Source organism: Eulemur rufifrons, chromosome 8, assembly GCF_041146395.1.
Source record: "Eulemur rufifrons isolate Redbay chromosome 8, OSU_ERuf_1, whole genome shotgun sequence".
Lineage (NCBI taxonomy): Eukaryota > Metazoa > Chordata > Mammalia > Primates > Lemuridae > Eulemur > Eulemur rufifrons.
In genome coordinates this window covers 27,787,001-27,804,378 of record NC_090990.1, presented here as the reverse complement: position 1 = coordinate 27,804,378, position 17,378 = coordinate 27,787,001, and the positions used below count along the sequence as shown (strand labels likewise).

At 39.8% G+C, this 17,378-nt stretch overlaps 1 protein-coding gene across 2 annotated transcripts in view; it reads right to left on the bottom strand.

The window, feature by feature from the left end:
• MACF1 (microtubule actin crosslinking factor 1) overlaps positions 1–17,378 on the bottom strand; it is a 330,626-nt gene that overhangs the window by 119,422 nt on the left and 193,826 nt on the right. Inside the window, exons 32-37 of one of the 2 annotated variants that reach the window (XM_069479776.1) lie at positions 15,590–15,697; positions 15,300–15,398; positions 13,229–13,381; positions 12,826–12,914; positions 9,615–9,750; positions 477–5,921 (exon numbers count right to left, since the gene is read on the bottom strand). In XM_069479776.1, the coding sequence (XP_069335877.1) occupies positions 477–5,921; positions 9,615–9,750; positions 12,826–12,914; positions 13,229–13,381; positions 15,300–15,398; positions 15,590–15,697 (6,030 nt within the window). The remainder of the gene's footprint in view (positions 1–476; positions 5,922–9,614; positions 9,751–12,825; positions 12,915–13,228; positions 13,382–15,299; positions 15,399–15,589; positions 15,698–17,378) is intronic. The other variant, XM_069479778.1, reaches the window with a different exon arrangement.

The following is a 17,378-nucleotide window of genomic DNA, read 5'->3' as shown; positions in this document are numbered from 1 at the left end:
GCTTTTAAAGCAGACAGGTTTCTTGTTAGACAAATAGAAAGAAGCAATTTTTACTACTCATAGGGTAGAATAAAATAAAACATGTTATTTTAAGTCATTTCAAATCAACAGACAAAGGTGATTTTACTAATTTCCTCAGAGAGCAAAAGCTCATAATTATCAATCTACAAGCATTACTTCAGCAAAATGTCCAAAAGCTATTTTGATTTTATATAGCATCATCCCAGTATTTCAAATAAGCTGCAATGTTAGTTTCTAATTCAAAACCCTTGAAAATTTTAGAAAGACATTTGAGCCAATGCCTAATTTTTCAACAACTATTTTACAAACAGATGATAAATTAAGTTATATCTAGTACCCTAAAATGTACACATGCATACCATTACCCATATATAAACTCTGTATCTAGTTAAGAATTTTAGCATTAAACTAGTTATATCTTTCAAAAAATGCAAACACACCATTGGGAAACTTACTTGAGTTGCTCTGAGGGGCTCCGGGTTTACATCTTCATTTCTCTTTTCCCCAAGTGCAGTAATGAAGAGAGTTTGTTCACTACCAGGGCTCTCTCTGAGTTTTTCCTGTGGTGTCTTCTCATCTGTCTTCACTGTAGAGCATGTTAGGGACATTGTCTTTTCTTCCCTGGTCTCTGGAATAGTGGGACTAATGGTGGCATCCTGTTGTCCTGTACTCTCTTTTCGAGACCCATCTTCCAATAGTTTCTCGGGAGGAAGGGATACCAAGACTCTGGGACTTCTCTGAGTCACTATGTCTTCAATGGACCCCACGTCTGAACCTATAACCCCTGCAGGGTTTGCCATTTCTAGAAATTTCTCTCTAGTTATTTCCTGCACTGCTATTTCAGATTTGAGAATTCCAGGAAGTTCATGATCACTTTTGTTGTCCTGATGATGAAGGTGCTTTCTCTCTGAGAATTCTAGATAATTGACTTCTTTTGGATCTACTTTAGAAACTGTAATTTCTTCCAAATTAAGAGCTCTTGTTGGGTCAAAAGGTACTTCTGGGTATGACTCATCTTTAAATTCATTAGATGAGAAAACCAGATCTTTGGTTTCCTTAGTCTTAGAAGTAACATGGGAATCTTGATAATAGTTGGTCTCCTGTCTGATGGCTCCTTGGAAAGATTCGTCTGTTTTGGAAATCTGGGATGTGTCTGTAACTTGGGCTTTTCCAGCTGATTCCTGGTAGTGCAACCCTTCAGGTTTTTGGGTCACAGGAGGGAAAGGTTCACTCTGGGCCCCACAAGTAATTTCTTGAGATAAATTTTCTTCTGGTTTTAAAGTCAAGCAGAGACTTAAATTTTTGACTTCCCCTTCACTGGCCTGTTTAGAGCTAAAAAATGTTAAAGTACCCTGATTTTTTACAGAAATTCCTTTGGGTATCATTTGGGAAGAAGAGTCTTCAATTTTACAAATTATAGATAATCCCATTTCCCTATCAGCTTCTTTCCCTTTTTCACTTGCAGTCATTTCCATAGGTTGAGTCGTTATATTGGAGTCACGCTCATCTCCAATGGCAGTTTTTTGATTCAACTCTTCTTCAGAAAGAACTGCTGATTTGCATGTTTTGATACTTTCTTCTACAATCATCTCCTTCTTTTCACTCTTACTTTTCATCCTAGTATTCACTGGTTGCTGCATAACCTGCTCACTCAGCAATGTGCCTGATGTTTCACAATACGATGCGTGCTGTACTTCTGAAACCATTTTCCCTTGATTTTCTCTTATTTCTCCAGAATCTAAATGTGAGATAGACTGCTGCATATGAGAGATTCTTTCTTTTTCCTGCTCTTCATCTGTATTTTTTTCCATGTTATTTCTAGCCACCTCTTTGAGTTTAAAATCACAAACTTCAGAGTGAGGGTGTGTTACTGACACTTGGCCTGAGGATTTACCTTTAAGATGATGAGGAATTACGACGCTGAGAGATTCTTTAGCATCTGCAGATGCTTTCCACTCATCTTGATCCTTGCACTCCTGTTCCTTTAATGAGATTTCCCTGCTCTTTTTTGCCCGCTTCCCATCAGAAACTCGTACTTTCTTTTCCTGTGCAAACTTACTTTCAATTTGAAATAATCTCTCATCTTCTGCTTTATCACAACTCATTTCAACAGTCTGATTACAAGCAATAAACATTTCCTTTCTTAGAAATTCATTCTTGAACTCACATACTTCAATTCCATCTTCCTTTTCAACCTGAGCCCTGTGATCACTGAACTCTAAAGTATCTGTTTGGATCATAGTTGCCAGTTCAGGGCTGATAAATCCTTTTTCAATAGCTTCCTTTATAGTCATTCTCTGACCGTTAAATATATCAACAATTCCTCCACTTAACACCTGATGAGATGCAATAATTCTGAACATGTTTTCATCCACCAATTTCTGTTCCAAAGCGGATCCCAATGTCAGTCTTTTCCCTGTAGCGGTATCTATGATTCCACCAGTATTTGCCTGAGCTTCCAGAACCTTCAGTGTAGGTGCAAAGTCTACTTTTCCAAGCTGAACTGCTTGAGACAATGTAAGCACTTTGTCACTCACCCCATCTTTAATATCTGAGAAGGGAATAATTTCTAGATATCTCTGCCCAGATTGAATATCAATCTTACATTTCTTTACTAATTCTGAGTAGGGAACAATTCTGTAATTCTCGGGATCTACAATCCCATGCATCATTCCTGAAGACAATACTGCTTTATTAGTTAATAATCCTTCTTTTTTAGCTTCTGCCAAGGTCAATTTCTGGCCAGAAATAAGATCCACAAAGTTTTCAGAAAAGGCCTGAATTTCTTGGATTTCTCTTTTCAAGTCTGGGGTAATAAGACCTAATTTTATGGCTTCAGGAAGGGAAATAGTTTCCCTTGTTTCAGGATGAAAAAACTGATGGACGTTTAAGTTCTCAACTTTTTTGAGTTGCTTGGCTAAATCTTCACCAATTAAGCCATGTTTAAGGGCATTATCAACAGAAAGTCTCATCCCAGATATATGATGAATGATACCTCCATCTACCACCTGCTTAGTCAACAAATGAATGGCCTCCTCTCTCTCCAAAAGACCTCTGTCAATGGACTGCACAACTGTTAAAGGGGCTTTGCTGTCAGGGTCTGTAAGTCCTGTTGTTTCCATTTGTAAACTAATTAAACTCTCCCTAACTGTTTTTTCAGCATCTCTGCCTTTGGAAGCTTTCTCCAGATTTATAAGCTCTATCTGGTCAGCACTGTCCACCAAGCCAAGATTTGAGGCCAAAGTTACAGAAACTTTTTTGCCTCGTTTCAGGTCAACAATTCCACCAGTCACCACCTGCCCCTGTAAAATTCTGGTGGCTGTTTCCTTGTCAAGAAGTCCAACTTCAACTGCATCCTTTACAGAGCACAGTGTATGGGTACGGGGGTCTAAGACACCACTTATAGCTTTATCTGCCATGAGGACATTATGTAATAATTTCTCATCCATCAGACCTTCATCAATGACTTCTTCAGTTGTCAAAGACTCGCAGGTTTGAGAGTCAAAGAAGCCCCGAAACATGTTCAGCTTTCCCATAAGTTTCACAGCAGTGTGGCTTGGCACGATGCCTTGAGCAATTGCTTCATTTAGTAAGAGCTTTTGACCTGTTTGTTCATGAATGATACCGCCATCTAGCAACTGTGCAGATAATACATTTAAGGTAGCTTCTTCAAGCAATTCTGAAGGATGACTGCATGACAGGGAAGTCTCACTACCATTATCTTCCTCATCAGTCTTTTCTAACATCATCGTACTACCACCTGCAATGTTTCGTCCTTCTTGAATTTGTTTATGGTCATCCCTAGCCAAAAATGTTTTATTTAACCCTTTCTTTTTGTCTGGAGAATGAATATTCATATCACTTTCAGGCTTTAGTTCTGATTTTATACCTAGAGTTTTCTCTGCCTGAAGCTGTGACTTTTTGCTTTGGGATTTTATAAGAGGTCTTCCAGTTTCACCTGGAATATATTCAGTCTCAAGAATGTTTGCTTGTTCTTTCTGACATGTAAAGGAAGTACTTCTGAGAGGTTCACATTCTTTCATTGATGTCTCAACAGAAAAAAGATCTTGGTCAACTACCAAGGGTACACCTTCTGCTTCCCCAGGAGGTACTGTCCGGAGTCGTCCTCCGCTGACATTGTCTCTGGTAGACATTTCTGTTTGGTCTTCCTTTTTGGTACCTAACAACTGCCTTTGTAACTCTGATTTGACTTTATTTATTACCTCCAAAGTGCCAACATTTGGATTTCTCTCTTTTTGTTCTCTTACAAACAGATCCTTTACAGGGTTCTCTACAGGAGAATGTTCTGTTTCTACAATGGTCTTTTCCCCTTTTGCTTCAGCACAATCTTCCTGATCAGGATATTCTTTGTTCTGAGAAGAAAACTGGAACACATGTGGCTTCACAGTCAGTTCATCACTCAACGTTCCTGTGATTTTCACATTAGCTGATTCTTGCAATTCCTCAGGAGTTTCTAGTCTTTGGTGCCCAATTCCAAACACTTCTAGAGGAGATTCATTTCTGCATGTTAGTGTCTCCATCAGCTCTTTGTCCAACAGAAGCACCCTCTGTCCATTCTGCACATTAATATAGCTGTGAGTCATCAGTTGAAACAATAGCTTCTCATTATGGCTTGCTGCACCCTCAGGTTGGCCCTTGCTGCACAGGACAGCTGCTGTTCCAGGATTAATGCTTGATTTATTTCTTTCTAAAGAGTCTGTTACTTGCATGTGGGGCATTACATCAGGTATACAAATCAATTTTAAGTTATTGGCAAGATCTTTGTCCAAGATACCATTTTCCATTGCTTTCTTCCAGGACCAAATCTCTGTGGTTGCTGGTATAAACAGAGCCTTAATATGCTGTCGGTTACTAAGGATTTTATGTGCCAGTTCAGTAGATACAATACCTTGTTCTAGGGCATCTGTAATTGGGAGGATCTCTCCAGATTCAGGCCATAACAACCCCATGAATGACCAGAGAGACTCCAGAATCACAAGAGCAATCTTAGCAGCTACAAGACCATTGTTTACTGCTTCATCTATAGTCAGCCTTTGCCCAGTGACAGTGTCTATGATGCCTCCTGTCTGAAGCTGCCTTATGAGAATAGCACAGGCCATATCTTGGTCAATCAGATTATGTCTTACAGCCTCTTCCACTGTTAGTCTGTGTCCTGTTCTTGGATCTACTATGCCACCAGCAAACAGCTGAGCTTCCAGCAGCCGGACAGTGACCTGTCTATCTATTAGCCCTTCCTGAACTGCACGGAAAATGCTAACCTTCCTGCTTGATTTCAAGCTCACCATTCCTCCTGCCAATTGCTTGACAGGTAGCAATTTCAACCCTGATTCCTGGTGGACAATACATCTTTGCATCAGATCCAGCAAACTGATTTTTTCAGCTGTGTTGGGGTCTATCAAATTCTTGGATGATCTCAGATGAGACTCTAATACTGAATGAAGCCATGTAGAAATGAGGCCCTGATGAAAAGCCTCTTCCAGGTTAATACAGTTCTCACTAGGGGAAAGACAGAAACCTCCAGTTGCCAGGTGAGCTTCTAAGATTTTCAGCCCAACTCTCTCATTGATTATTCTCTTTTCAATTGCTTCCACCACAGAAAGAGGGCCTTTGCTCTCAGTAAGCCTGCTTATTAAGGACAGGGCATCCTGTAGTTCCTGGAGCTGCTGGTACATCTGGGGATTGATCAGGTTTCTGGCTAGTCCCTCCTCCAAAGAGAGGTTTTCACTGGTCTCAGGGGCAATGAGGCCAGACATGATAACCTGGGATTCCAGGAGCGCAAGGCCTGTGTCTTGGTCAATAAGGCCCTTTTGCATGGCTCTGAAGATGGGAAATATCTCCACAGTGCCTAGGTCAATCACCCCAGCAACTGCTCTGTAACCCTAAAAGAAAAAACGAAAAAGAAACTGAATCAGGGCCAATGTCAAAGCACAACTGTTGAAAGGAGTCACTCAAAGAACTATAGGCCTGGTGCGGTGGCTCATGCCCATAATCCCAGCACGTTAGGAGGCCAAGGCAAGAGAATCGCTTGAGGCCAGGAGTTCATGACCAGCCTGGGCAACACAGCAAGACCCTCTCTCTTAAAAAAAAACAAAAACAAAAACAAAAACAAAAACAAAAAAAACTATATTATATAAAATCTGACCACAAGAAAAACCCAGCCTAGGAGAAGCCCCAACATGTAGGAAATATTCTGAAGCAAGCCTAGCAGTATTAATGCTAAATATTTCTTTTTCTAAACTACAGAATGTTTAACAGGGCCAGAAGTTCACAGATTACTTGAAAGATAGTATTAGAGCATTAGCATATCTGAGTGACAAGCTCTACAAAGTGGCAAGCGGTGAGAGAACAGTTATTTCTAAGACTAAATAATCACGAAGATTCTACGGACACATACCAGTTCCCAAAAAGTAAGAATTCAACCCCAAATAACAACTTTTCAGTGTTACAAACCATGCAGAAGGCTCTGGAAGTAGCACTTCCCTGCTGATGAGCACAGCAGGACTGGTCCATAGGACGAGAAGAGAGCTTTAAGCAGCCAAATAGCCACAGAGCAGTTGTGCATCCCAGTAAATGAGCCTGTGTATATTACTCAAGAAACTGTTTAGCATTTGGGGCAAACTCTTGGTGGCCAATTGTAGCTTCTCCCAAAGCAGTGGCTCTGAATTAAATTAATTCAGACCTTGGAATTAGTAAGTCAAGAAAGAAACAAACTGATTCCTTTGCCTCTGGAACTACTAGTAACTTTTCTTCTGGTCTGGGCTAGAATGGGTATTACGACACCCATGATTACAGCTACCACTTATTAATTAGATTTACTAAGCACTGATATTTACTCCTCACAATAATCCTATGAAAACAATTATTTTAGTCTTTACTTTGTAGATAAGAAAATGAGGCACAGAGAAGTTAGGTAACTTGTCCAAAGTCACAAAACTAGTGAGTTCTAGAAACAAATCAAGGTCTGACTCTAAATTGTTTGCTATTATACTACCTTCTCAGTCTGATCCAGAAGAGCATGAAGGACAAGTATGGTAGAGTCACATCTTACACAGCAGTTAAGTCCCAAGGTCAATGAGTAGGGCACATTACTTATATATTGTCAAAATTACCCTTGAAAATCCTAGAAACAGCTCCTGAAGAATTCTCATTTTGAAACCTTTTATCACAGAATGATATATTTAGATTTTAAAACATTTAAGTGTTTAACCACTTAGAACACTTCATCACTTTTATTATTCTCTTAATTTTCAGCTCTTCTTGTTCATGTTCATTATTTTCATTTGCCATATATGATTTTATTTGTTCCTGGTGGGTCAGTGTTACTTTCTGATCCTTACATAACTCTAACTTATCCACAGAGGATCGTATTGAAGCAACTGCCAATCGCTTCCCTGCCTCCTAAATAATACATTTATTTCAGTGAAAAGTAAGCTCCATAAAAGCAGAAAAGTTGCACATGCAGGTCTAGGAACAGTACCTGCACTTCAATAAACATTTAATGAATAAACAGATAAATAATAAGGAAACCCTTAAACTCATTAAGCCATTACCCACCCAGATTTTAAAAACATGCACTAAGGATTTCAAGCTTGATGAATTGCACACAATAAGAATGCAGAATGGATAGCAAATGACAGAATGTAGATTTGGTTCACATCTGCATGTCATTGGATGTGTTCAATTAAAGGAATAACTGATAGACTTCTCCACACTACTTAAAGTATTATTGGTTTCCCCCATTCCCCTTTGTTTTCTGACCAAGAATGTAGAGTTCAATTTGTATAAGTTAAATGTGTATATTATGCGAATTCACTATGTTTCTATTTTATAGAGATTGGAGGAAAAAGCTTAATGGCATATAACTCTTTGAGATACCTGAAAAATTCCTTTTAGAAAATTGATGTAAAGGTTATTCAGAAGCAGACAATATGACAAAGAAAAAGATTCTTTTGAAACCTTCTTATTTCTTCTATGAGATTCAAGGAGCCTCAGAAATGCTGACATTGAAGAAAAGCCTGGCTGGAGTCTAGCCAAAGAGAAAAGACTACACTGTTCCTTCTAATACCCTCATAATTGGAGGACAGGCAGGAAGCACTGAGCTGGGAAGTAATCCAGAGAAATATCCATTTCAACCCTAATGAACATGGACATTCTGACCTAAACGAGAATTAAGAGACAGAGGGAGAGGAGGAAAGAAAACATAAAAGGCTTCTACTTACCAGAATTGCAGGGCACGCCTTGGGCAGATAAGAGATAGAGCCTTATGGAGCAGCTCAGCCGTGTCACACACACAGTGTAAGCTTGGTGTTAGCGTCCAGCATGCGACTGTTTGTTTTTTGCAAAAAAGAACCCCAAACAGGTCGTCCTCTTTTCCCTTTGTGCATTTGTGCTTAAACTCCAAAGGGTTAGTGAAACTTGTAAGCAAGGATGTCAGTTAATCAGAACAATACTTCACATGAAACACACAAACGGTACAGGGGACACATCATGCTCAATGTAGTGGTGCTCAGAAGCTTGTCTTTCTTCCTTTCTTCCCCCCTCCCTCTTTTTTTAACCTTTCAAAATGAGAACTGGATGTTCTCAGTTCTCAGCAAGCAATTGTTAAAACTTTTCACGTACTCCCTTATATGGTGAAGCAACAAGCCGTTAGAAGAGGGCTACCTTACAACAGAGGATGCTACATCAGCACGCTCTTTTTGGAAATATACCATCAAATCACAGCTGGTTCTGTCTTGTGGTCAACTCTAGCTCCTGCTGTACAAATTTTATATTCAAGGACCAGAGTCAAGTCATATTTTGTCTGAATATCATTTTGAGCATTGTATGGATCAAATTTGATTACCACATGAGCTTAAATTTTGGCCTGCCCCACATAAGTTGGCCACTGCTTCACAACATAGGAAATAAGCAGGCAAACACACATATATATCCCAGAGACACATGTATATAATATGGTAAGTATACACACACACAAATATCCAGCAAGAACTTAGGACAACCAGCAGGAACTATAATGACTTTCATATGATCCAGGAAATGAACATGGAGTGGGAACTGGTAAAGATGCCACATGATGAGATGACTATGGGTGAGGAGAACCAGCGTCTCAGTCAGTGAAGCTAATCCACCAGTTTGCTTTGGAACTGAACATTTCTCATTATTCATTGTATGGAGGGAAGAGGTTCACAGCTTTTTCTTCCCAATATCCATAACTCTTGGCTGTCAACTTCTGAGTGACAGTGCCACACAGGAGTAATCTTATTACCCTGTGATCAGACATAATACAGAATTTATGTTCTCCTTGACTGCTGTCTGTCACAAAGTGGCAGAAGACAGAAAAGGTGAACCAGATCTAAAGGGTTGGCCATAAGTGCCTTTTAGTGTTTTGGACTGACCAACACATCATGGAACCCCAGTAAAGAAACACAAGACAAATGGTTGCTAAGATGAGGTTAAAAATTAAGTCACATTGGTCATGGAAAGCTAGTGATCACGACTCTCAATCAGCGAAGCTGCTTTTACACCATTCAAAAGGTACCCTCCCAACATTTGGAGATAAAAACTGAAAGTACCTTTTGTTCTGTCTGCTGAGCCAACTGGCTCTGAAGCTGCTGAAGCTGGTTTGCTGAACCATCACAAAGGTTGTGGTAAGCCTTATTCAGGGCATTCAATTGCTCAGATATCTGTTCCTTCTCTTTTTCTGAAAGCCTGGATAATGAAGCATTAAAGCTTTCTTAGGAAAAAAACATTCTCCAAACTCTCCCCTACTGCTTCAAAATCACCACTTCTTTATCTTGGATGGATTATCTGGTCAGTTTTCCACATTCATTGAAGATTTTGGCATCTTATCCATAGTTTTCCTGTCTATCTCAAATCAAGTCACAATTTTTGGTGATGTCAATGCTATGTCACCTTATGCTTGTAGTCAAAATGGCCTCCACTGTAGTCTCATCCACACATGGCAGACATGGACTCTGCCATCATCTGAAATTATTCTACTTCTGAAATCTTAGTCTTCAAGAATCCATCATATGATTGTAACCATACCTTCCAGTTTTATCTTTCTTTACTCCTACACCTATTTTCTCTTAAAAATATTTTAGACAGGCCGGGCGCGGTGGCTCACGCCTGTAATCCTAGCACTCTGGGAGGCCGAGGTGGGCGGATCGTTTGAGCTCAGGAGTTCGAGACCAGCCTGAGCAAGAGCGAGACCCCATCTCTACTAAAAATAGAAAGAAATTATATGGACAGCTAAAAATATACATAGAAAAAATTAGCCGGGCATGGTGGTGCATGCCTGTAGTCCCAGCTACTCGGGAGGCTGAGACAGGAGGATCGCTTGAGCTCAGGAGTTTGAGGTTGCTGTGGGCTAGGCTGACGCCACGGCACTCACTCTAGCCTGGGCAACAGAGTGAGACTCTGTCTCAAAAAAAAAAAAAAAAAAAATATTTTAGACAGAAGAATATAACAAATTCTTGTTTACCTGTTGCCCAGCTACCTAGCTTTAACAATTTTTTTTTTTTTTTTTTTTTTTTGAGACAGAGTCTCACTCTGTTGCCCAGGCTAGAGTGAGTGCCGTGGCATCAGCCTAGCTCACAGCAACCTCAAACTCCTGAGCTCAAGCGATCCTCCTGTCTCAGCCTCCCGAGTAGCTGGGACTACAGGCATGCACCACCATGCCCGGCTAATTTTTTTTCTATATATATTTTTAGCTGTCCATATAATTTCTTTCTATTTTTAGTAGAGATGGGGTCTCGCTCTTGCTCAGGCTGGTCTCGAACTCCTGAGCTCAAACGATCCGCCCACCTCGGCCTCCCAGAGTGCTAGGATTACAGGCGTGAGCCACCGCGCCCGGCCTGCTTTAACAAATTTTACTATTTTACCATATTTGCTTCAGATCTTTTTCTAAGAAATAAGATATTACAGATATAACTAAAACCCACTGTGTATTTGTCACCAACTTCATTCTTTTCCTTTTCTCCCCAGAGGTAATAACTTCTTGAATCCGGTGAATCCTGCAACTTGCTTTTTTCATTCTACATTATTATTTCTCAGAATGAACTACGTTGATTTATATTAGAACTATGCATTAACTCACTCAGGTCTCCAAAGCCTTCCTTGACTCCTCCATTTTCTTTTAATCTGTCACTCCTCTCTATAATTTTCAGTTTCTTCTCTTTAGAGTCCCCACAGTTCATCTTCTTAATCAGTTCCTTACCATTTTCCTTATACTCTCCACTCACTAACCTGATAAGACCCCAACCCCAGATCAATCAAACCACTGGACTTCCCTGCTTCCACACCCAGGCTGCTAAGTATATCCAATGAGAAAAAAAAATCCCACAACCAGATAGAAAGATCATACTGCTTTCTAACTTCAGCTAGGCCTGAATACTTCTTGACAATCCTCTTGGAAATTTCTAGCCAAGCCCCTCTTCCTTTGTCCTCAGTACCACCCTAACTTTCAGCTACCTCTCTGCCTATTTCAAAGAGAAAATACAGGCCAGGTGTGGTGGCTCATGCCTGTAATCCCAGCACTTTGGGAGGCCAAGGCGGGAGGCTCGCTCGAGGTCAGGAGTTTGAGACAAGCCTGAGCAAGAGCGAGACCCTGTCTCTACTAAGAATAGAAAATATTAGCTGGGTGTGGTGGTGTGCGCCTGTACTCCCCAGCTACTTGGGAGGCTGAGGCAGGAGGATCGCTTGAGCCCAGGAGTTTGAGGTTGCTGTGAGCTAGGCTGACGCCACGGCACTTTAGCCTGGGCAACAGAGCGAGACTCTGTCTCAAAAAAAAGGAAAATCAAGACCACTGGGCACTAATTCTCTAACTTTCTGGCTTCACTCCTGACAAATTTACCTCTATCCACACCTTTCTTAATCTCCTTTCCCCCGTACCTTAGAGGAAAAGCTGTCTCAACTCCTGTTTACGGTTGTACTTCTTACCTGTTGATAAATTTCATTCTCTCCTACATCCTCTGGGACCTTTCTCCTATTATCTCCTCCCTTTTGTCCTTGAAACTCAGTCCATAAAGTTTCTCCAGTCTTTTTTTTTTTTTTTTTGAGACGGGGTCTCACTCTGTGACCAAGGTTACAGTGTGCAGTGGCACTATCACAGCTCACTGCAGCCTCAAACTAATGGGCTCCAACAATCCTCCTGCTTCAGCCTCCTGAGTCGCTAGGCCTATAGGCGCGCACCACCACGCCCGACTAATTTTTCTTATTTTTTTGTAGGAATGGGGTCTTGCTATGTTGCCCAGGCTGATCTCAAAGGTATCACTCATAATTTTCCTTTTCCTTCTCTGAGGTTTCCTTTATAGGCTGAGAAGCCCTGAAAAGCCCTTTTGCATTAATCCACGCTTATGGATTCTACTATGCTGATAACTCAAATGCCTGCCATTTATGATGATTTTCATGTGTCACCAAACCCAGAGATTCATCATCCTTAATATCTCTTGACTCAGTCTCCTTCTCTCCAACCCTCACCATTTCTTGCCTACATTGTCATCAGCCTCTTAACTGGCCTCTCAGCCTCTATTATAGCCCATCTCAATCCATTCTCTACATAATTGTTCTAGCAACTTTTATAAACAAAATCCAATCATGTTTAAAATCCCTCCCCATAGCCAACAAAGTAAAATGCAAACTCCTTAGTATGAACTACAAGGCTTTTCGTAGTTTGGCTTTTGCTGCCCTGAAGTCTATAGCCTGAATTCCCACCATGAGTCTAACTTTTAGCCAGATAGAGCAGGGCCCCAGATGTACCATAATCTCTCATTTTACACTCACTTATGACCATGCTTAGCTAAGAAGATCTGTGAAGTTTTAATGGCTTCAGAGACTTGTTCCTTCTTGGTTGTCAGCTCTTCTGCCAGAACCTATGTAGTATAAATAAAGAGAAAAAGCTTTAAAACCCAAGAATTAAGAGTCAAAAATTATTTGAAATCAACTTTATAAAAATCCTAGGGAAAAAATGCAGCTTAGGTCAAATTATTATTACCAATGAGCTACAGCTGATTTAAAAAGGTAGACGTACAAACAAGATGACTTCTTAAGTTTAAGTCCTAGAAGTTAACATTTACTCAGGCAACAATCACTTCTGGAATGGTCCATAGGTGACTTCTATTATTCCACCTAATGCATTAGCACATATTATTCTACCCAGGTAGATGGAGATGGACCTTCTACTCACCTGCTGTTCCAAAATAGCTTTTTCAATGTCTGTTGATTCTTTGGTCTGGGATGAGGTAGCTTTTCCTTGTGTATTCCTTGCTAGGGTAGACACCCAGCCCAAAAGTTCTTTAACCTTCTCCACATGTTCCTGTTTTTCTTCTTCTACCACTTTCTAGAACAGGAAATAAAAAATCAGCATCCCAGCAATACCTTATTTATTGGACTGGCAAGACTTCAGACTTCCTAAAACAGAGGCATGAAAGTTACCTAAACAAGTAGGCAGTGAGAATAACCCCAACTTAAATATAATTTAGCTAGCCTACAACATTGCTCACAGGTGTCTGTGTGATACTAACAGCTAAATTTGTTATACCTAGGTTTAACACTTTTCTAAAAAAAAGGAAAAAAAGTACTGTCTTATATATGATAGGCACTCAATGGTTATTTATTTTAAAAAAGCCCTTCACATACAGCATCTTATTCATTTTCATAATTCCTAGGTTTATAGGTGAGGAGACTGAAGCCTACAGAGATGTTAGGTAGGTATTGACACAAAGAAAGGCTCGCTAATTTACGTAAGCAAAAGATGGTATGGTTAGAGTTTTCAACAGCTTTTCTAAGAGTGATTGAATATGTAGAAACTTACTTTGCAAAGACATAGAAGATATTTATAATTATAAAAAGATGGTATGTTCATTACAACAAATCAACAAAAATCTGAAATACATAATATATGTGGCTCAATCTTATTTCCCCAGAAATCTGACTATATATGTATATACTTGTTTCTATGCCATATTTTATCTTTGCAGTATACACAGTTTTTATTGACATCATTATTATACAGTTATAACTAACTTTTTTCCTCAATATATTATAAATATCTTTCCATGTTAATTCACTTAAATCTATTTCATTATTTAATAGCTTGATAGCATTCCATTGTATGGAATTTAGAAGTTTCCAATCTTTGTTTACAACTTTTTTTTCTCTTTATTTTTTTAGACACAGGGTCTCACTCTGTCACCCAGGGTGGGGTACAGCGGTACCATCACAGCTCACTGAAACCTCAAACTCCTGTCTTCAAGCAATCCTCCCACCTCGACCTCCCAAAGCGCTAGGATTACAGGTGTGACCCACCATGTCTGGTCCACATCCTTTTTTTCATGTACTTATATTTCTATAATAAAGATACTTGGAAGTGGGAATGCTGGCTACAATACAGTCAATCCTTATTATTCATTATTCACAGATTCTGTATTTGTTGAATTCATCCACTCGCTAAAATTTATTTGTAACTCCAAAGTCAATACTTGAGCTGCTTTCGTGGTCATTCCCAACCATGCACAGAGCAGCAAAAAATTTTAGTTGCCCAATGTACATGTTACCAGCTGAGGTAGAACAAGGCAACACCCTGCCTTCTTGCTTTGGCTCTCACATGGTAAATGAGTGTACTTTTCCCAGTCGACTTAGTGACATGTTTTTCACATTTCTATGATTTTTGTTGATACACATCATGATTTCACTGTTTAAAATGGCCTCAAATAGTGCTTAAGTGCTCTCTAGTGTGGCTGTGATGTGCCTTATTGAGAAAATACATATGTTAGATCAGCTTCAGAAGTAAGTTACCAGTGCTGTTTGCCATGAGTTCAATGTTAGTGAGTCAACAATATATGGTAAACTGTCTTTAAACAAAAACACACATAAAACAAGGTCATGTACTGATCTATTGACAAGTGTTATGACCAGAGGATTGAAGGAACCTAACCTTGTAATTCCCCTAGGAGCAATGGTTCAGTACTTGCCAATGCAGCAACTTTATAGAACACAACTATTGCAAATAATGAGAACTAGGGCTGTGTGTACTTTAAATTTTGACAAATGAGGCACAGGATTTAAAAAAAAAAAAAAAAAATATTTTAGACATGGTATCTCACTATGTTGCCCAGGCTAGACTTGAACTCCGGGGCTCAAGTGATCCTCCCACCTTAGCCTCCCAAGTAGCTGGGACTACAGGCACGTGCCACTGCACCCAGCTAAGGATTTTTAATTGTAGTTTCAATGAAAATTTAGGACACAAACATCCTTACCTCCTCCTCCTCCAGCCGGCGGAGTGCATCACTGATGTATTTCACATGCTGAGTTGTTAAGGTCACCAATGCTGTGTAGCGAGTCCTTAAGTCCATGAACTATAGTTCAAAAGAACAATTTAGATAAACTATCTGCCAAAAAGCTAAATGTAAATAGTTGAAAATAAGGGAAATTCTCATGGAGTCTCATATTCAACATAAAAGTGAGGCCTACATCAAAATGAAGCCAGACTAATGAGTCTTTCCTTATGGGAAGACAATGGCGCATTTTCTTCCCCCACCCTTTTCACCTCTTGTGTGATGGCATCTGAAGAGGAAAGCATGCGACGGCGCTTGCCAGGGGACTTCTGCTGTGATTCCACAAAGGCCTTGTATGTCATCAGTTGTAATTCATAGTCCTAGGAAAGGAAGAAATTTCACTATATTTACTTAGGGCTTTATAGCTCACACACATCATGTAATAGAATCACAGCATTTTATTGCTGGAAGGCATTCTGGTGACCATTTAGGCAGGAGGTTAGCAAACATGTCCTGCAAAGGGCCAGGTAGAGAACATCAGCCCACACTATTTCTGTCATGCGGGTGAAAGCAGCCATAGGCAATGTGTAAATGAAAGAACATGGTTTTGTGACAATAAAACTTTGCTGATAGACACCAAAAATTGAAGTTCATATAATTTTCACATCATGAAATATTATTCTTTTAAATTTTTTTCAAACCATTTCTCCTGGGCCATAGAAAAACAGGTGTATGGGCTAGATTTAGCCTGAGGATCATGGTTTGCTGACTCCTGAGTTACAGTATATTGTTCACCAAGCAACTCTTTCATTTCATATGTGGGGAAACTAAAGCCCAGAGAAGGGATGTGAATTTTCCTAATTAACTCAGTGGGTGAACAGCAGAATCTCAGTCTTCTAATCCCTAAACCAGTGCTCTTCTCATTTCACCGTGCTACTCTGCCGCTCCCTCATAACCCTGAGAGTGCTGCCCTAGTCCAGGCCCTCTTCATCTCTCACATGGAGGGCTGAGGTAGCCTCTTATGTACCCTCACTACCTCCAGCCTCACCTCCAATTATTCTCTACCATGCCACCAGAATAATTTTTCTAAAACCCAAAGATGACCACATTGTTACTCTGCTTGAAAGCTTTCAGTGACCTAGAGCAGAGCTTCTCAAACATCAACATGCATACAAATCATCTAGGCACTTTATTAAAATGCAGAATCTGATTCAATAGGTCTGAGATTCTGCATTTCTGACAAGCTCCCAGGTGATGCTGATGCTACTGGTTCAAAGACAACATTTGAAGAGCAAGAATAAAAGACAAAGCCAAAACAGCTCACCAAGGCCTCGATACAATGGCCCCAACTTCCCCACTCATTTCCCATAGTCACTGTTCCTTATGTAGCTTCTAGCTGCACCAGAATACTTGCTATGTCCTCACATAATCATGTATTTTAATTCCTCTGTGCCTTAGATTATGCAATTCCTTTGCCTAGAATGTCCTGCTTCTGTTGTCTACTTAGGAAACTCTGGGCAGAAGAAAAATATGAAATTCCAAGTGCCTAAAGGAACGATAAAAAAGTAATAGTGGCAACAATAATAAAATAATAATAATAAAAGCAATTTCTACCACTAACTGTTGCCATTTTTCTTAGCTGCTGAGGCATGGGTCTATGTATACATTATCTCACTGAATCTTTACAATCATTCAGTTAGGCAGTCACTGTTTCCATTTTACAGAGATAACAACAGAAACTTAGGCTAAGCACTTGCTCAGTCTCAAGCTTAGAAAAGGGTGAAGCTAGGATTTGAACTCAATTCTTTCTTACACCAAATCTTTTGTTATTAACTAAAGAAATGCATTTATTCAAAAAATATTTGTTGAGCAATCTACTAAGTACCTACCATTGTTTTGAGTCCTATACACAAGTGGGGAACAAGTCAGAAAAAACCTTGCTCCCCTGGAACTTACATTCTAGTAGAAAGTCACAGAATAAACAAATATACAATAATCTCAAGTCATTTTTTTCTTTAAAGATATTGTAAGAGAAACAGGAAAGGGCCAGATCATGCATGT